Raw genomic sequence first — 19713 nt, forward strand, 5'->3', positions numbered from 1 at the left:
GACCAGGTCGGGAGTGGGCGGGGGCCTCCGTGGCCCCGCCTCCTCGCCCGGCCCCGCCCCACGCCTACCTATGCAGCTGGGAGGATGCTGGTCCTGCATCTCCCTTTGGTGCGGTTGCCAAAGGCACGAGCTGGAGGGGGAATAAAAGCCACACACCCACACACAAAGAGGCTGAATCATCCCAGCGTGAAAAAGCAAAAAGCTTCCAGGACTGGCTGGGCAGCTGCTTCCTGCAAGGGCCTCCTCCGCACTGCAAAGGTGAGCCTCCAGCTGCCGTCCTCTTCAGCCCCCAGAGCATCACCTCGAGGTCCTTGCGTCCCCCACGGTCAACCCGTCTGGTAGCAGTGAGTTCCATCAGCTGTGGGAAGCAGGGTCCCTTGGTTTGCCCTGCCCAAATCCAGAGGGACGCTAGATGGTAGGAAGGGGACAGGGAAAAAGCTGGCTTGTTTGTTCCCTCATTCATCGTTTGTACAGCCTCCCTTCTCTGCAAGTGACACTGGGCGGCGACCCATCTTAAAATAAATAAGATTTCCATCATAAATACAAAAGTTAAAATACGCAGCAGCCGAGGACGATGTCACAATCAGTGGTGGTTCACACAACCAGGAGACGGGACCCTTTGCACATTCGGGGCCCCAGGCCCTGGATTTTTGCAGGCTGGATCTAACAGCCCTCATTATGAAGCCATTTCGGCTGCTTCAAACCGTTCTTGGAACACTTTGAGCTTGGAAGCTGGAACTGACACACGGACAGGCACGCCGCTTCAGTGCATGAGCCTAAAAGTTTTTATTACATGATTATTTACATATTCACAGAGGCAGGTTGGGCACAACCCCTGTTCAGCTCAATCTGCCTCTTTTGCACACCCACCCACACCACCCAGTGCCCGGACTCTGTGCTTAGAATACCGCTGGGTCGGCATTGTAGTTTGCCCCCAGTTCCTCTTGGGGTAAGACAAACATACAAGCGTCTTTGTGATCAGCCGGACAAGGGGATCGTCTCTTCTGAAATTGCTTTTGGCTACCCATTGCTCCTCCCCCGTTAATACAGTCCACACAGCTTGCAAAAAGCCCGTACCTCAAACCACAAATGCTCTCCCTGCGCTGGCAATTGTAAAGGCACCTCTCCCCTTCCATATAAGCTGCTCCCCTTACTTCTAGAAATTTCTTCCAAGAAATCTAGACACACTTTTCCCCACCCTTTCTTTCCTTTTCAAGAAATCCTTTACCTGACTTCTATACCTGTATACGGCTCAGCAGGCATTGGGGGGGGGGGTTGGTTACAGTGAAAATAACAAGCCCATTTTACAGATGGGAATGCTGGGGCTGAGGTCTCGAGACATGCCGTGCGGTGTGCTTGCGAGGGATGTGGGGTTTTGAAGTGAGTTTTCTTTGGTCAAAACCCAATGCTCTGACATTACCCTGCTCCTGTAAACTGAAATAAATAAGAACCCCCCCACCCCACCCAAAGCTTTTGTAGCCTTTATGCAGGGCTCTTCCACAAAGGGTAGAACTTCCATTAAACCATATTGCTCCCATCTGGAACATATCGATATCTCTGTCGGTCTTGATAGCGAGGCATACATATGTACAGAACAAGAGCGAAGGCCCACAACAGATCCAAGCTGTATCCATCATCCAGTCTTCTTCACACTCGATAAACTCTGCTCTGGGGCCAAGACTGTCTCAATCTGGAATGAGACGAACTGGCTCCTCTTCATTTTTTTCAGGGACGGCTCCCTGCTCCTCCCCAAAAGGCCGCCCTCCATTTTGTACGCGAGAGAGGAAAGGCCTTTTGCTTTTCTCTTGATGCTCTTCTGCTCCCCTTTGTAGGTTGCCGTCATGTTGGCGATAACCTGCAAAGGACAAAGGGGAAAAGGGGTCTGCTTTGCGAGAGCCGTAAGCCGGGACCGAAGGCGAGAACACACTGGACTTCCTCTGACATTCCTACAAGGAAGGATGTTATCCGCGGGATAAGGATCCAAAAGCTGACTTACAATTTCTTTCACGGCGTTCTGTTGTTCCCGTGCGGCCGCTGTAAAAGGTGGGAGGCTGCTGCTTTTAAAAACCCTGGACTCCTGTTCCTTCCTATATTCAGCCTAGGAGAGAGGAACAGAGTTAAACGGGCCCCCACCTTGATGCTCTTCTACAAGGCCCCGAAGACATAGTTTAGCCAGCGGGCCTGGGGATCCCAGGTCGACCCAGAGCCCATCAAACGGCTAGTGTAAATGTATTGCTGTCACTAGGAGGGGGGGTGGGGGTGGAGTGGGTTTTGTATTTGGGGTTTTTATTCCTGTAAGCCGCCCGGAGTCACCGTGAGTTGGGCGGCCATGTAAATTGCTTAAATAAATAAACAAACAGAACCCCAGCAAGTCATTAGCACAACAGCCGTTCTCACGCTCTGTGGCACCCCGAGCCCCTACCAGGATAAAGGTGCCTCATTCTCCCCTGAAGGAAATGAATGCTTTCATTGGAATTAGGGTGGCAGACGAAAGACAGACAGTATACCGGTCTTCAGAAGGACATCTTACTTTGCAACATGCCAGGGCAAAGTTAGGAGCACAGCAGAGGAAGCTCTGAGCATGCTCTCCCTTTGCACGCACAAGCCTGATTGTCCCCCCCCCCCCCATTGTGATCCTCCCAGTTGCTGGCAACCCCTCTGAGGGGAACCCCATCCACAATTTGAAAACTCCTGCTTTAACCCAGAAAGGTAGGTTAGGTATATCTGTCCCTCTTCAATTAGATGGTGGTCAAGCTGGGTGCCAGGCCAAAACATTTGCATTGCTGAATTATTGTGGGTTCCCTCTTTTTTATGGCCAGCCTCAAATTGGCAAGACATCAACTCAGCATTCAGTGCAGATGACTGGAGCTGCCAAGTCAGCAACAGCAAAGGCCGAATTTGTATTCGCAGAGCCCCTCTGAGAAAAGTTTGCTTTGATCCCCAAGCATTCGCTCGGCCCACTGGAGGAAGCAGAGGGACTCTGGATGAACCCACACACCACCTTTCGGCCAGATAACCTCCTGAACGTGTTCTCAAAGAGCGCTACCTCAGAGGACAGGCAGACGTATCTGTTATACAGGAGGAAAAAAGGAGGGTATTTGGTCACAGAGCTGACGGACGTGCGGATGTCGAACAGAACCGGGTCGAGAGCGTCGTCCCATTCGTTCGGCTTCTCGTTGATGATGTGGTGGATGGAGGACTTCAGAAGGTCACTGGTTCGGCTGTCCAGGTCAGCACAGGTGGCCGGGGTGAGGCTTTGCGAAATGTTCCACCTCTCTAATAAGAGTTTGACCACCTGTGGGCGAGAAGGCAAAACTACATCAGACTTTGGGCTCTTTGGGTCCTTCCATGTGGGACAAGTCAAATGGTGCCAATTCCCCAGACATCAGGGCTGGTTGGGGAATCCTGGGAGTTGAAGTCCACACACCTTAAAGTTGCTGAGGTTGAGAAACACTGCTCTAGCGAATTAAAATCCTGACTCACCTCTTCACAGAAGTCCCAGCTCAGATTGCAGATGATGTTCCTGGAGGCGCCAAACCTGTTTTAAGAAATGACAAGAGATATATTCACAAGCAGATTGGTGTGGTGAGATTACCTGGTGTACCCAAGAAAAGCATGGACCGGGGCACCTGCATTGGAAATGTCAAGATAATGGCGGTGGCCACCATCTTGACTTTTTTGACCCCCCCTCCCCACAGATGCCCCTGGGCATAGAAGAGGCCCGTAAAATGAAAGTGTAATCTTTATCCTTTATTACATTTTTGGAAGAACCTCCTCGTTCGAAGAGCTGACTATATGTCAATCTAAATAAGTTTAATAAGGGTGACAGCTCTCCAGGGGTTTCAAGCATTCACATATCTAGCCGCAAATCTTCACTCCTGCCAAGTTTCAATCCCATTACTGCAGAGAGAGAGGGAACTTCACAACTAGCAGTACAATTCTATATAAACCTTTCAAAACTAATCTGCAGTATAGAAATGGGTATAAGATTTTCAGGAGGGGTCTTTGCCTGCCTTCACTGGAGAAACTGAGCAAAGGCCAGGTAGCTAAGGATGGTTTAAACTGAATTCTAACACTGAGCAGTGATTTGGGCTCTATGCTCCTGGTGGCCTTTTCGCTTTGTTTGCTAGATGTTCCTAAAACGAAACAAAACTTGATTTTCGCATTTGGTCACTGAGTTTCTTGGGGGCAAAGGAACTTGAGAAGCACATGGATTTCAACTTCCTTTTCTGGCTAGGGAAGTTGAATGCCACTGGCCTGATCCAGCACACGTGTCTCTGGTGGGGCGACGTGGCATTCAAATCTGCTTTTTGCTTGTCCTTCCCTGTGGCAGCTACAGATAAACTGCTAGTTTTAGGGCTCTGCCATATGCTCAGATATCACCTTAAATCATACTAATAGCAGAAGAGACCAGCACACCTGTAAAACAAGGAAGCCAAGCCTTTGGCCACAGAAAAAGCATCTCTCTTCGGCAGAGGGAGCGCCTCCACCCACTTTGTATAATAATCCATCACGGCGAGAATGTGAGTGTGGCCTTGTCTGGATTCAGGGAAAGGTCCTATAGAACATCAAATCCAAAACAGACAGTCAGTGGCCTCACCGAGATTAAGGTGAAGGTGGGCAGGATAAAGACAGGGCAGCTACTCTGGAGAAAGGAGAAAACAGGTTAGTGGCCAAACAAAAGGGCCTCAGTAGCAAGGAGACAAAATGACCGGTGGAGCAGGATATCAGGTTGCCAAATAAAAACTAGAATTTGTTTAAAAAGCCCCCCAGATTGGAATAGTTTGGGCACATACCATAGATATCCAGTCCTACAATTTCCCAAGGCAATTCCACTTTGATTGGCCGGATTTTTTTGGTGAGGTTCTTGCTATGCTCTGCGTTCTGGCACGTTTCACACAGCTTGATCTGGAGGAAGGCGGGTAGAAAGAGGGTGAGAATTACCCCTGGCGACACAGAAATCATGCCCTACCTGGCCAGACCCATCACAGAGCGCAAACGAGCCCACTGGTGCCATCTTAACAGTAAAGGGCATAACTCAGTATTTTTGCTCTTGCTATGACACCATGCCTCCTCTGTCTATGCCGGATGGAAATGGGTAGGAAAAAAGAAAGGCAGGTTGCTCATATCAGAAATGGTGAAATAAAATGCATTTCAGAGCTAGTGTTCCTTCTTGAGAAGTACAAGATTGATTACTTGGCCTTCTAGGCACAATGTTGGCAAAAAAGACATTATCGTTGCAAATAATTGCTTCCTTTTGGTCTCTGAGAATCTGAATGTGGAACGCAATCAATTTCTCTTCCTAATCCCCCCCGCCCCCAAACATTTACCCAGTCTACCACATCCTTGACAATACCCAGCCAATAGTATTGGCTTTGAATCCGGTGCACCGTCTTCTTCTGCCCCAGGTGATTCCCAAGCTCCGTGAAGTGGCTTTCGAGGAAGACCTGCCGTCTCCGCTTGGGGTCAACCACGACCTCCCGTTTTTCTTCCTTTTTGGGGCCCACGTAATAGAGGCAACCTCCTGCGCAAAAAAAAAAAAGAACAAAGGAGAAGAAAAAAAGAAGCTGGAAAAGTGGGGTGCAGTGATCTGCAACCATTTCTAATGCAGCACACGGCTCTCCTTCCCACCACCAGTCATTTTGCACGTGCCAATCTCACCTCCTCTACCCTGTGGTCCCCTCTGAACCAAGGTCACGCACCAGGGGTACATTAAATCCTTCCATAAGCAGATGTGCTTGAAATACTGCTGATCCAAACAGCAGTACCAAGGGACTAGGGATGATGGGATCGTAATCCCATCTGTCTGGGGGGCATCAGGTTGGCTGACCCTGGTTTATCCAGCTCCTTAGCTTACATGCGAGAAAAGAGGATTTTTTTTTCCAGCTAACCTGAATAAGAATGGAAACTACCGAGCCAGTAGTTAAGGCAACGATCGAAGAGTGGGGAGACCCAGATTCAATTCCCCCCCCATAATAGAAATGCAGTGGGTGACTTTAGGCCAGTTGCCTTCCCCCAGCTCAGTCTACATAACAGCATGGTTGCAGGGATAAAATGAAGGGAGATTCCTGTGTAAACGGCCTTGAGAGAAATCGAGATATAAAGCTAGCAAGCTGACGACGACGAGGAGGAGGGTTCAGTTTTAAATTTACTGGACTTAATACCGCTAACTTTGGGGGGGGAAACCCCACCTTGCTTGGAATTTCTTACCTGCTGTGATGCTACCTTCCTGATGCCTAGTTTTTTTTTTATTAGAACCCACATCATCTCAAAATAACCTAATGGCAGTGATATCTGTTGGTTGAATGGACAATGATACCAACAGTGACTTCTGCTGTAGAATAAGGATGGGGTGGGTCTGCACGCTCCCCCCTTCCCCGCCTTTCGCGGCACCCTTTCCACCCTGTCGGGCAAGCTACCCCTCCTCCATCTCTGCCTGTCCTCATGCCGCCTCCTTGCCAGTCTCCGGCTGCAGCTGCGGACGGGCATGAACCCATCGCCCCCCTCTTCACCTTCCACGATGAACTTCTGGGCGTAGCGCTTCAGGTTCTTCCGTTTGATGGAGCAGAAACTGGCGGGGAAGCAGCCTTCGGAGAGGAGGCGGAAAATGTCCTCAAACTTGCTGGTGGGGCTGCAGGATTCCTCCACCGCTCCCACCCCCTCCTCTTCCTCCTCCTCCTCCTCGGCCACTTGCAAGGCAGAGTCCATGCTGCAAGGACGGGTCTGGCTGGGCAATGGCCTGGCTTCCCGAGCCCGGGGCTGGAGACTGCTGGGCTGCAGCTGGGAAGAAGCCCCGTTCCTTTGATCCGGCAGACTCGGTCCGCTCTGCAGCTGTGCGCTGGGCTTTGCTTTTTGCTTAAGGGACGGTGCGCAAGTGCCCCTTGCATCACAAAGCAATGGGGGAGGGCTGTTCCCTGTTGCTTGCACCAAGAGGTTTTATTTTATGTAGTTTTTTTATCCTGCCTTTATTACTTTTTATAAATAACTCAAGGCACATGCCTCGTCCTCCTTCCTCCTCCTATTTTCCCCACAACCACAACCCTGTGAGGTGGGTTGGGCTGAGAGGGAGGGACTGGCCCCAAGTCACCCAGCGGGCTTTCAGGCCTAAGGTGGGACTGGAACTCGCCACCTCCTGCTTTTGAGCCCGGGGCCTCCACTGCTAGACCAAACCGGCTCTCCCTATGATATTCTGGTTTCACCTGGTGCTACTTCCTTTGGGGCATTGGGAGGGGGTGGTTGAAATCTGGCACGCCTGCTGCCTCCAGAAGCATTCCTGCTAAACTCACCAAGGACAATTGGTTAAATTCAGGGAGAGGGAGGCTTTCACTGCTCCAAACTTGATATTTATGTCTTGACTTTATTTTGCACAACGCAAGGATTCGTTCCCACATCATCCTCTCGTGCATGGCTCTAAAGCGCTCCAAATATATTCCCTGCCACGGATACATTCCAGGACACGGATGGGTTCTTCCTCCTCGGCTGAGCGGCCACTTCATCGTTTAGCTCGGACACGGCTTTGGGGGACACCCAAAAAGAAATATTGGTAGCAGATGACGCTCGGAAGACTGGACGCACCCAGAGGTTGCATTACACCATTTGATTTTTGGCTCAGCATCTTGGGTGCACCCAGCTGCAGCAGTGTACAAACCAAGGTTGGTAGGTCAACCCAGCCAACTGTGGCTTAATCCTCAACCAAGATTGAAACAAACCATGCCTTAGCTCTGTTTTTCCCCCTAAAGATGGCAACTTTAAGGTGAGTGGACTTCAATTCTCAGAATTCTCGGAATTTGGGAAGTTGAAGTCCACGCATCTTAAAGTTGCCAAGTTTGAAAAACACTGCCTTGACAGACAGCTTGCCTTCTTGCTTCCAAGCAGAGGAGCCTTGCTAGAGGAAACTAATGGCAACCGCCTTCCAACCTCCAAAGTCTAATAACGAAACTCTGCAGTTTTTTCCAGGACTGTTCTGGTGCTTGCAAAAAGTTCGGGGGGGGCGCTCTCTTTGTGCCGTGAAACCGACTAGCCCCCGTCCAAAGGCGCTCCCTCTTTCCTCAAGGCCGCTCTTCCCGGGAAAGAGGACGGCGACGCTGCCGGTGAGGCGCCGGAGTCGGAGGAGCTCCTCCGCCCGGGCTCCCTCCTCTTTTCGCGCCGCTGGGTAATTTGCCGACGCTCCCTGACGCTGGTTTCCAGCCGAGGCGCTTCCGCCGACGGACCGTTGCCCGGGAGCGCCGTTCCGTCCGTCGGCGGGGCCGGGCGCGAACATGGAGCGCGGCCGCTTGGGGCCGGGCCGGGCCCGCTTCCTGGCCTGCGCCTGCTTCTTCACCGACAACCTCTTCGTGGAGCGCTACGGCCTCCACCTCCGCTACCTCGGCGACCCGGAGCAGCTGCGAAGGGACTTCGGGCCGGTAAGCGGAGGGGCGGCGGCGGCTCCCCCCGCCTGCCGCGAGAGGCCCTCCGGGTGGGCTGGACTGGGCTGGGCGGCGCGGCCGTCCGCCTCGTCCCCGCTCCGAGCCCCGCTCTTTCCTCGCAGGCCTTGAGGCAGCGGGGCTGCAGGACCGAGGAAGACTTCGCGGCCGTCCTTCGAGAGGTCTGGTCGGGGAGGCTGCGGTGGAAGACCCCGTCGCCCCTCCTGCGAGTTTACCGCTGGCGCGATTGTATTATTACTGCCCTTCCTTAGCTGCAAGAATCACACCAGTGTGGAACAGTATTATTATCTGTATTATTTTGAAGAGTCACAAGAGTGGATTATTCCAAATAATAATAATAATCTGGTGCAACCAACCATAATAATAATAATTTACCCCATGTTAACAGAAAGAATCACACTGTTGAATTTCAGTATTATTATCCTACATTATTTGGAAGAATCACCCAATTGTGGATTATTCTACACTATTATTATTGCCCCATATTAGCTGGAAGAAACACACACCTGTAGAATTTCAGTATTATTATTACCCTATATTACTTGGAAGAATCACACAACTGCAGGATTTCAGTTGTTATGGTTCTAGAATTGTATCCTGCCTTTATTTTGTACAACTCAAGGCAGTGTACAAAATGCTTCCTGCCTCTTATTTTCCCCACAACGTCCCTGTGAGATGAGTTGGGAAGTGAGAGGCCCTGACCCAAAGTCACCCAACCGGTTTCTGTGCCTAAGGAGGGACTACCCGGTTTCTGACCCAGCACCTTTTGCACTTTAGTACAAGAAAGACCCCCTTGCTATTTCAGTAAATGAGAAAATCAAGGGGTAAATCTCCCTTGTGTCTGTTTAAGGATGTCTTAATAAACATCAGGTTGAACTGTCATAGGTTGAAAAAGAAGCGCAGAGGAGAAAGGAATTAGATCGCCGGTCCAGAGAAAGAAAAGCAATCATCTCCCAGAACTACAGACCAAAGCACCCACAGCTGTATACTTTACAGGTAAAGGATGTGCTTTGTTGTGTTTGCACACCAGTTTATGATCAGAGGACTTGGAGGGAGGGAGGAGTTGCTTCTGTTCTGCTAAGCAACTTAGGGAGCTGGTCCTTCAAAATGAGGCAGACTTGAGGCTTCATAGCCATTCCTGGCAAAGAGGAAACTGAATGTTGTTGATTCCAAATCCTTTAACTGTGATTGAGGCAGAGAGAGTTAATTTGCCTGGGCAGGGAGGACTGCACAGGCTTGTAACCTGCCCCTGGTTCCCAAGAGTGCTGGCAGCAGCCCAAAAAGATCTGATGCAAGTTATGGGCCTATTAACCAGAAGTAGCGATTATTCCATTCGGTTCTATTTCTCCTTTTCTCTTCTCATCCCCACCTGCTCTGCTAGGAATCATTCCTTATCCCAGAATTTTTAGAAATCGTCAAGTACTGCACATCCAAAAATGCTGATCTCCAAGGCCTCCTGCACCGTGTGGCATCTTTATCAGGTAAATCGAATGGGTTCATTTATCAATAGCTTGCAAGCAGGCTATGTATCTGGCAGGGCTGATCTTACTGTTTGGGCCTATGATTCAGGCCATACTTTTGAAGAGAGGGTTGCAACAAGCCGCCCATGATGAGAACAAGCTGACAGATGCTTGCCACACAGATGGGGACCATCTTTTCATGCTCAAGGGAAACTCTAATATACATGAACATATGGCAATGCTTTATACAAGGACAGGTCACTGGACCATCCAAACCACAGAGTCCCCACCAATTCTCATGCAGAGATGCATCTTTCCCAGCTTTGCTGCTGAAGATCCATTCAGCTGGGGAAATGCGAAAAATATGCAAAAACATGTAAATACTAAAAATACTGAATTAGGGCCTTCTGCCCACAAACTTCTAAGCTTTACTATAGAAGAAAAAAACCTAACTAACTTTTTATTTTATCACCTGGAAAAGATACTTACTCATCATAGGCAACCAAGTGATTTTTTTCACTCCGTTCCCCGATTTCTTTCTTCCCCACCTCAGATAAGAGAATCTACCGACTACCAATATTTACCAAGGAATTCTGCCAAGCTTTCATTGAAGAACTAGAACATTTCGAACAGTCCGAGATGCCCAAGGGGAGACCCAACTCTATGAACAACTATGGGGTGAGATTCACATCTTGTAGATGGCAAAAATGTGCAATGTAACGGGGAATGACGATGTGGGAATTAGTTTGGCTAAATGCACTGCCTTAAATTAGAGAAAACAGGATTATTTGGATTCTATCCTGTGTCATTTAAATACAAAACAATAATTATAAATGCTACGTTGCTAATGCAGATGCGTAATAGAAAAACATGAAGGATTTTTCCAAGCCACTGAAGCAAATTGGCCAAAATGTTCTGCTAGTATATTCATCTTTTGCCTGCTTTTTTTCCCCCTTTAATTTTCTCTCTGTCACACACACGCACACAATTCATTGCAGGTTCTTCTAAATGAACTTGGATTGGACGAAAATTTTGTCACACCTCTACGAGAGAAATACTTGCAACCTCTGACAACACTGCTTTACCCAGACTGTGGGGGGAGCTGCTTGGACAGCCACAAAGCTTTTGTTGTGAAATATGCATTGCATGAAGACTTGGACTTGGGTACTCATTATGACAACGCAGAAGTGACTCTCAATGTCTGCCTGGGGAAGGAGTTCACCGAAGGCAGTCTTTACTTCTCGGAATTTAGACAGGTGCCTCTTTTAAAACACAAGCTTCTTACAGTTGATTGTAATCTCCTTTCTCATCATCATCAACAAATCCCATGCATAATTGACATGGGCAATTAACTATTATATGATAGGTTTGAGATCAGGTGGCTTTATAAAAAGTTAGGCAAACTTCTCTCAGCCCTGCCGGAGACCTTTATGCAAGCAGGCCTTTACTGCTGAGCTACAAGTTATGTTTAGAGACCTCTTAATTATTAAAGCTGTAGATCACCTGTGTGTATAGTGATTACAACCGTTGGTTATTTGATAGTTTGGACAAACAGGGCCAGCAGATCACTCCCTGCCTTTTATATATATGAATCTGGATATGCACAGCATTCTGTAGTGGTTATGAATGCTATACCTTCATTAGTGGATTTATCCAGCCTTTTCCTGAAAAGTCTATGGTGCTGGCCATCTCCACATTTTGTAGTAGACTGCATATATGGAAAAGTACATAGTGTAAATTAATATTTTCTTGATATGGAAATCTGCCTTGATTTGCTGACCACAGCTGCAGAAACAGCTCTTAACCTGGTGATCTCTCTGCTGTTTTCAAGGATGCCAACCCTGTGCCAAATTACCTTGAGGTTGAACATGTGCCTTTCTACGGATTGTTCCATCGGGGAGGGCAGCTACACGGGGCACTGCCCATTGCCTCTGGCGAGCGCAGGAATTTGATTATCTGGATGCGATCGTCTGCTGTCCGCAACCAGCTTTGTCCCATGTGCAACAGAGAGCCTGACCTCATTGAAGCTGAAGGATTTGGAGATGGGTTCACTAGGATCCTGGAGGGCAACCCACCTGGAACCACAGAATTGTGCTTGATGACATAGATGGAGGAAGAGGAGAACTTTGCATCTGGATTTTAATAAATTTTCAAAAGCCTACTTTAAGGCAGTAGTCTCTTCATCTGTTGAGTTCTTGGTGCTCTCTCAGCTTGGTTGTTACTTTGCAGATGCTTCATTACCCAACTAGGTAACATCATCAGTGTGAGGGAGGCAGGGTGGGGTTTGCTCCATTTGTATATACCAGTTTCTCTTCTGTTGTAGTCTCTTCATCTTCATCTTGCCCCCTCCCCCAGTAAAGGATCAGCCCAAGACCGTACTTATTTGGTATCTCCACAATATAACAGCTAAATACAATATGCACTTTTTAAACCAAGGGTTCAAAAATACTGTTTTAAACACTTTATTTTTAAACAAGTCTTTTCTCTTTCAAGTTAAAATAGTCTCAAATTGGAATGCAAATCCTCCTATTTATAACTTCTAGTAACAAGAAAGCCAATGGCTACAGGAATTTTGGAAGAAAACAACCCCCCCCCCATTTTAAATAAAAATAAAACCATGATTGAAGGATATTAAGAATATCTTAAGGTCCCTTAAGACTTGGTTATGGCACCAGGCCTGGGGACTCCAGGGGACGGGGGAATTAGTGAGGTGGCTCCCTTCTTTAACTTCCTTTTGTTCTGTTTTATATATTTTTAATGTATTTTACTGTTTTTAGCTTTGTTGTACGCCGCCCAGAGTCGCCTGTGGTGAGATGGGCGGCTATAGAAATTGGTTTAATAAATAAATAATATTGGAAGATAACTCCTCCCTCCGTTTGCTTACATACATCGAGCGAGGGGGGAACCAAAGTGCACAGCCTCCGTTTCCCTGCCGGACGGGGCTGGTACCGTACAAGCACAAACCGGAAGACGCCGCCGCCACAGCGAAGTAAACGGCCGCCGTTAGGGGAGGGGGGGCTGCGTTCGCTTTCCGAGGCAGGTGACCTCCACCGATGGTGCAGAGGACCCGCCTTAACGAAGGCCCGTCTCCTCACGCCGTGCCGGGCCTCCTCCACCCCACCGGCGAGACGCTTACCTGACTTGGTACGTCTAAAACAACGGGGCAAATTCGGATCCCTAAGAGCTCAGCAGGTTAGCCCTTGACGCGCATGCGCTCCGAGCGGGCCTCTCTGGAGACTTGGTGGAGGCGGTGCTTATAAAGGCAAGAGTGCGCGCGGATTGGCCGAAGGCCGTGTAAGCGACAGCTCGAAAGGGAGGCTTTTCTTAAAGGGCCAGTGCTCAAGGTGCGGGTCATTCTAAGGTAGTAGGTGGAAGAGGAATATTGATGTACTGTAAAGGAGATTTTGAGGGCAGCCAGCTTGCAGAACATGGGGGAGCAGCTTCACTTAGTACTCCTAAAGGCATAAAATCTCCTTTACATCAGTTCTGCTGCTTTTCCGTCTATTAAATTGCTGTGCTTCCTTCTGTCTGCTTCTCCCTTTGAATCTTAACCAGTTTAAAAGGAAAATACTGTGTGTTATCCTCCCAGAAGGAAGGACACGTTCTTTCCTCATTTCATCTGTACCACAAACTTGAAGAAAGTCTGTTGGGCCAAATAAGTGTGTTTTTACACCACCTCCGATTAAGATCAGTACAGCTACTCTGTGGAACTCATGGCCACAAAGTGGTTGTCAAAGGACATGGAAATTAATCCATGGAACTTAAACTGACATATGGCTAAAAAAAAAGAGTTAAATGTCTACACTGGTGTTTCTCAACCTTGGCCATTTTAAGATGGGTGGACTTCAACTCCCAGAATTCCCCAGCCAGAATTCTGGGAGTTGAAATCCACCCATCTTAAAATGGCCAAGGTTGAGAAACACCGGTCTACACGGTAAGAGTTCCATTTTTAAAAAATTAGAGGAAAGCCTTAGTTGGAAATGAATAACAGGAGTGAGCTGCTGTTGTTATTTTTATACATATATATGAATAGGGCATGCCTAGAGGGCTGCGGTGGTGAAGATCATTTTGTTGGCTTGCAGGAGGGACGGTTCCAAAAGCATCTTGTCTGTCTGAAACAGGACCAAGGGTAGGATGGCCCACAGCCAGGCTAAGAAAAGGCAGAGGAGTCGAAGTGATTCCCGGAGCCGGCGAGACAAGGAGGAGGACAGGAAAAGGAGGAAGAGCAGCAAAGATTCCCGAGAGAGGAAGAGCCGGTCTCCCGCAAGCAGAAAAGAATCTGAAGCCCTGGAGTTCAGGATGGGTTTACCCTCTTCCAAAGAAGGTGAGGGGAAAAAAACAGCTTTTTCCAAAATGGTTGTGTGGCTGTGAATCTGTGGCTCAACAAACACACAGCTTTAACTTCCAAATGAGCAATGTTGGAATTAGGAGCCAGCACAGGCCCCGGGCTGTTTCGGACCTCTCCCCACCCCTCCCATCATGGTCCCCCTGGCAGTTCAGAGTAGGGTTCCGGTTTGCTGACTAAAGGTGATCCTCCTTGGGTTTGAGTTTTTAAGCAAAGCCGGCTTTCGCTTCCTTAAAACTTCCCGGGGGTGCCCCCAGGACTAGGAACTTGAGGATTTTAACAGCATTTCAAACAGAAAGCTCAGTCTCTCAGGTGTGGTGGTGGATGCAATAGGCTAAAAGTCAATTCTCACCATTCACAGGCATGCTTTTAAGGAGTAGGTTGCTACCAAGGATGTGATTTGTAGGGTTGCAGAAAAGCCCAAAACATTTGGATGAGTTAGTCACCCAGCTCACCCTGTTCCCAAGAGCAAGGCATCTTCCCGTGAGCTGTAGTCCCTCTTCCCCCTCCCTCCAGATCTAATATGTGGGATTCTTGGAAGGGGGGGGCACAGCAGTTAAACAAAGCCTGCAACAAACTTAGCCCGGGTCTGGCCAGGACTAGCAAAGAGAATAGCTTCCTTTTCTCCTTGGCGATGATCATTTGTGGTTCTCTTGTGACACGATAATAAATGGACCTTCCCAAAGCTAGTGGGACTGCATCTCCTGGGTTCCCAACCAGGTTGGGGAAGATCGTACTCCGGAGCTCCTGCTAAGCTTCTGTTCAATGTTGGCTTCTAGTGAAAAAGAAGAAAAAAGAGAAGAAGAAGAAGAGGAAAAGGAACACCAGCTCCTCTTCCTCCCGGACCTCCTCCTCCTCCTCATCTTCCGGATCGGCGTCCTCTTCCAGTGCCTCTTCGGAAGAGTCCAGCCACGAAAAGCCCGAACGCGAAAGAAAAAAGCAGAGGAAGAAGAAGGCATCCAGAGGGAAAGATAAGAAGCGGAAGAAGCGAAAAGAGAAGAAAAAGAAGAAGAAGAAGGCCAAGAAGGAGAGAGGGAAGGAGGAGGAAACCCAGAAGGAGGAGCTGCCCGGGCCTTCCTTGGAGCAGTGGCAGAAAGAGGCTGTGCCGGATTCCGGGCCTGGTAAGGCTGGCATTTGTAGCATGGAAACTCAGTTACAGCAACCCTGAAAATAAATCTCCCAAGGGAGATACCTTTGACGAGCAGGGTTGCACGGGCAATTGGCAGGCTGCAGTAAAAAAATAAATAAAATTTGTTTGAGTGCCTTCGAGTCAGCGTTGACGCCTGGCTATGCCTGGACTAGTCTCTGCAGTTTTCTTAGCGTTTTTTTGGGAAGGGGTTTGCCCTGCCTTCTTCTTCCCAGGGTTGAGAGAGAAGGACTGGACCCAGGTCACCCAGCTGGCTTCCTGCCTAAGGCGGGATTAGAACTCCTGATCTTCTGGTTTCTAGCCTGGCACCTTCACCACGCCCCCAAACTGGCTCTCATAGTCAAACGTTAGTGGCTGCTTTTTCTCATGAAAGGGTCTGTTCCTTCTTGAAGTCGGCCAGGGACCGTCTCAAAAGCAACAATCTGACACTGGCCAGTCGCCTTCTCCCTCCTTCCCTCTATCTCACTGAGGCTTGTTCCTGGTGGACAGAAGATTTTTTTTCCATGCAAACTAAAAAAAAACACAAACCCTGGGTACTTTCTCCCCGTGGGGTAGAAGGCAAAGCATCTCCTACAGTTGATGTGGGAGCCGTTGGAGAGTGGGGTAGGATCCCCCGTTTTCCGACTGAGGTTTCTCTTTCAGCCCTTACGGACGAGCAGAAATTCCGCATCCAAGCCATGAAGCCGATGACAAAAGAGGAATGGGACGCACGCCAGAGCGTCATACGGAAAGTCCTTGACCCCGAAACAGGCCGAATGAGGTACAAGCAGTGGGGCTGGATTGAATTGGGGTTTGTTCCCTGTAATAACTTTACCAGACCCAGCATCCATAGAATCCTGCTTTCCCTGTCCATATTTACAAGTTCAGCGGAAAGCCGTCTTTACGGAACACCATTAGACAATTTTACTTTTGAACACTTAGGGGCTGCTGTTAATAATAATCTTCAAGCACATTTAACATGTGGGGGGGGGGTTCCCCCTTGCTTTATCTTATTTGCTGTCTCTGCAAGAGATTGCCCATGGCTGATTTGATTTTGCTGCTAGGGTGCTAAGGAGTCTTGTGGCCTAAAATTAGTGATGAATCTAGGGCACATCCTATCTCTAAAAGATACAGATCTGAGACGTTGGCTTCTCCATTAATAGTACCCAAGACAGAGTCTCCATTATTGCAAACAGCATAACTCGGATTGCCAGATATGTGCTAGCAAGCAACAGGAGGTGGTTGCTGTTATGAGAGGATTTCCTCAGTGGGACCCAATTTCCTCCTACGCTGGCCTCCTGCTTTCCTGGAAGCCCTCAAGCAAGATAGCCATAGCTTCGTCCCATTTCTCCTCTTAAAGATCTGAATGCTGTATTGTCCATTTTATCTCCCTGTACCCAGTTTTACCTCCCTTTTCTCTTAACCCAAAACAAAGATTAGTCACCTTTCCTCAGACCCTTTTCTAGCTTTGCTGTCTCCCTTCTGAATTGGCACATGCAGATCCTCGTACAGACTGGCTGCATCAGAGATTTGTATAAGGCTGTTACGATCCCAGCAGTTTTATTTCCAGCCCCTTGGAAATAATCCTCCTGCAGCATCTGTCTTTTTTCACAACTCCTGCACACATGGCCAGTTTCATCTTGATCTTGGATTAAACCCTCAAGGCAATGGTTATATTTCCCTCTTTTTAAGTATCAACTGCTTTCCACATTTTTATGGATATTAACATCTGTTGCTTGGGCAAGTCAATGGTATTTCTCTTGCAGGCTTATTAAGGGCGATGGCGAGGTCCTTGAGGAGATTGTTACAAAAGAAAGGCATAAAGAAATTAACAAGGTTAGTGCCTTTCCGTTATCACAACATCTGATGAGGCTTGGATGCAATTGGCCTGTTGTGGACAGGAGGTGGTTCATCGAATCATAACTAAAAGCGGGCCGGACTTTTATTCCCAAGTCCGTATTTCACAGCCCATATTGTTGAAATATTCTAAGGCAAGGGCACTTGGTTTCTGTCTCCATATCTGGACTCCCTAGAGGCCCTGAGCATTGGTCTCTCATTAGCAAGGTAGGACTTCGTAACGTGTGAGGCGAGACAGAGCTGGTTGACAGACGTCACCTCCATTCTCTTTATTTTCACCAGCACTAGAACCCCAGTAGCCCCAAGGCAGCCAACACACCCTCTGGATTTTGCTCTGTTCAGGGATCCTGGCGGGTTGGGATGGGGGACAGCCAACCGGACTTCCCCTGTTTTTTCTAATGCAAGGCCCCCGACCCCTGTTGCCTCTCCTTTTGCAGCAAGCCACCCGGGGAGACGGCCTTTCCTTCCAGACGAAGATGGGGATGCTGCAGTAACAGGGCGGACTCCTGAGATGGCAGAGGTGGCTTCCTGGCTGTTCGCAAAGGTTTTGCCCAAACAAGGCCTGTCAGAATGCCAGATGAGAAGGCAGGCCCTGCTCTAAGCCACAGTTACCGCATGCTGGGTTTACGCCTGGGGGGGGCCACTCCCCTTTTGCTACAGGGGCTCCTTGATTTCTCAGGGGTCATTTCAGCTGCTGTTCTCAGCTCCCTCTCATTGACTGTAGGGGGTATAGTTCCACCAGGTTCTTCCTGGGAAAAAGAGAGTGGGAAGCAGGTGAAAGACTTAGGGATTCAGGGCTGGTGGTGGTCAGAGCTCCTGACTGCTTTCTCCACGGCAAAGGGCCCCTTCTGAGCAATTCCTTGTGGCTAAAGAGGCTCCCAATCTCCTGATCTCTATTCTGCTATCGGGCAGGGAAGCTGTGCCAAGGAGCAATTAATTCCCTCTTGTCCTCAGAAAATATCAGCATTGCCAGCCATGCAATCCCTCCATCAGAGACCAGGGCACTGCAGTGAGCTTTGGCTCTCATTACGAGGAGGGAGAATGACTCATCCTCTCCCTGATCTCGCCAGGGAACAGAGCGCAGGCCTGTGGCTCTCCTTCAGGTCCGCCTTGTGAGCCCCCCCCTCCCCTTGAGCAAGGAGGCACAAGAGCTTCAGGGGAGTCTGGCATGAGGCCTCCAGGCCCAGTTCTCCAGCTGCCCCAGCTTCTCTTCCTCCAGGCAAAGGGCTCAGCTTTTTTAAAGGCGTGCTGGCTTTTTGGCCAGGGAGAGTAAAGACCAGGTTTAGGATTTCCAAATGGGCGATTCTGGATTCTAGCTGTGGCAGGGCTGGGAGGATTTTGGCCCTCCCCAGTTGATAGGACTTCAAAGAACATCTGGAAGGTGGCCAGTTGCTCAGCCCTGGCGTGCAATTTGACATTTCACACTCTGCCACTGATAAAGGCAAAGAAATGCGTTTTAGCCTCCTCAGCTTGTAACAGGACGTCTCGCAAACCTACTCTCTGTCTGTGCCATTAGCTTAATTCTGCACTGGTTGCCGCTGGTTTAATTTAATTTAATTTAATTTAATTTAATTTAATTTAATTTAATTTAATTTAATTTAAATTTAATTTCTTTTTTCTTTTTTCTTTTTTGCCAGAGAACATTCAGAGCCTTGTCAATAATTCTCGGGCAGCCACTTGGCATATAAACTTCCTTTTTCATTAAGAGGTTTTGGTCACCCTTTCTGATTCCTCCCATTTCCAGTCCTACTTCGGCTGATTTGACAAAGAGGCCTGGTGGAACTGCGGGCTTGCAAACTCTTAGCGTCCTTTGGCAATCAAACATCTACTGAGCTTGCTTTTGTAAACTCCATTCCCATTATAACCAGTTGATTATTAATCCGTTCTTGGAACAAACCACACAGGCTGAATTCACCCCAAAGGGAAATCAAACAGAAGCAAGAGAGAAAATACCGTACTGTATATTTAACATTCTGCAGATCACCCAGTCCTGCAGAGCTAAGTGCATTTAAATCATGGTGATTTCCAAAGGACTCCTAAGGGAAGTTTAATATTCTTTCATTGAAATTTGCAGAACTGAAGACTGTTTTTATTTGGGTGGATTGTACCCTTTGCGTGCAGGTTTTCCTTTTCAAAACTGCAAAGACTAGGCTAAAAGAAGAATCCAAATTGTCCAAGCAATCAATACCACGTTGTTTGTCCAACTGGAAATGCTTATGCAGGATGCTGATATAGCTAATTAAGCTAATTAAAACAGGCTTCTAAATGACCTTGGTTGTTTCATGCCATCCTCTGTTCAATAGGGGAAGGAGAGCTGCTCAGAAGTGGGTTTATTTTCCAGATTTTCTGGCAAGTCTAAGTTCTGGGCAAGAATGGAACATCACCTGATGTTCTCCTGGAAGAAGGAATGGCTTCTTGGATTAAGAAGGGCCTGCCACCATGATCGATAAGATTATTTTATCCATGAAGAGTAAAAGAACGAAGATCAATTTGTTCGCCTTC

General features: G+C 48.4%; 2 protein-coding genes across 8 annotated transcripts; both read left to right on the plus strand.

Annotated features, from left to right (window-relative positions):
• The first annotated feature begins 8200 nt into the window (after positions 1-8200).
• Positions 8201-12054, plus strand: OGFOD2 (2-oxoglutarate and iron dependent oxygenase domain containing 2). Of its 2 annotated transcripts, XM_007433161.4 has the most exons (7): positions 8201-8402; positions 8528-8584; positions 9309-9419; positions 9805-9904; positions 10437-10561; positions 10882-11139; positions 11715-12054. In XM_007433161.4, exons 1-7 carry the CDS (start codon positions 8259-8261, stop codon positions 11988-11990), a joined length of 1071 nt encoding a protein of 356 aa, XP_007433223.1. In that variant the 5' UTR covers positions 8201-8258; the 3' UTR covers positions 11991-12054. The 2 variants fall into 2 exon arrangements, with proteins under 2 accessions (XP_007433223.1, XP_007433224.1); XM_007433162.4 differs by lacking the exon at positions 8528-8584.
• Positions 12055-12846: 792 nt separating this feature from the next.
• Positions 12847-19480, plus strand: ARL6IP4 (ARF like GTPase 6 interacting protein 4). Of its 6 annotated transcripts, XM_025169796.2 has the most exons (7): positions 12847-13027; positions 13966-14207; positions 15008-15349; positions 16018-16135; positions 17121-17190; positions 17649-17731; positions 18849-19480. In XM_025169796.2, the coding sequence occupies exons 2-6, from the start codon at positions 14018-14020 to the stop codon at positions 17703-17705; spliced, it is 777 nt and encodes a 258-aa protein (XP_025025564.1). In that variant the 5' UTR covers positions 12847-13027; positions 13966-14017; the 3' UTR covers positions 17706-17731; positions 18849-19480. The 6 variants fall into 6 exon arrangements, with proteins under 6 accessions (XP_025025564.1, XP_025025565.1, XP_025025566.1 ...); XM_025169797.2 differs by having other exon boundaries at positions 12847-13075; positions 17649-19480; XM_025169798.2 differs by having other exon boundaries at positions 12847-13075; positions 14005-14207; positions 17649-19480.
• The last annotated feature ends 233 nt before the right edge of the window (positions 19481-19713 follow it).

This window comes from Python bivittatus, unplaced genomic scaffold (assembly GCF_059951505.1).
Source record: "Python bivittatus isolate LINGU-HERP-01145 unplaced genomic scaffold, Pbiv_v1 ctg000100_np1212, whole genome shotgun sequence".
NCBI classification, from domain to species: Eukaryota; Metazoa; Chordata; class Lepidosauria; order Squamata; family Pythonidae; genus Python; species Python bivittatus.

Bases quoted from the DNA above. Each gene is read 5' to 3' on its own strand.
- OGFOD2 (XM_007433161.4), top strand. From the start codon at position 8,259: ATGGAGCGCGGCCGCTTGGGGCCGGGCCGGGCCCGCTTCCTGGCCTGC. The intron at 8,585-9,308 runs GTCTGGTCGGGG...GAACTGTCATAG, and splicing joins TCGCGGCCGTCCTTCGAGAG to GTTGAAAAAGAAGCGCAGAG. The intron at 11,140-11,714 runs GTGCCTCTTTTA...GCTGTTTTCAAG, and splicing joins ACTTCTCGGAATTTAGACAG to GATGCCAACCCTGTGCCAAA.
- ARL6IP4 (XM_025169797.2), top strand. From the start codon at position 14,018: ATGGCCCACAGCCAGGCTAAGAAAAGGCAGAGGAGTCGAAGTGATTCC. The intron at 14,208-15,007 runs GTGAGGGGAAAA...GTTGGCTTCTAG, and splicing joins TTTACCCTCTTCCAAAGAAG to TGAAAAAGAAGAAAAAAGAG. The intron at 17,191-17,648 runs GTTAGTGCCTTT...CTCCTTTTGCAG, and splicing joins GGCATAAAGAAATTAACAAG to CAAGCCACCCGGGGAGACGG.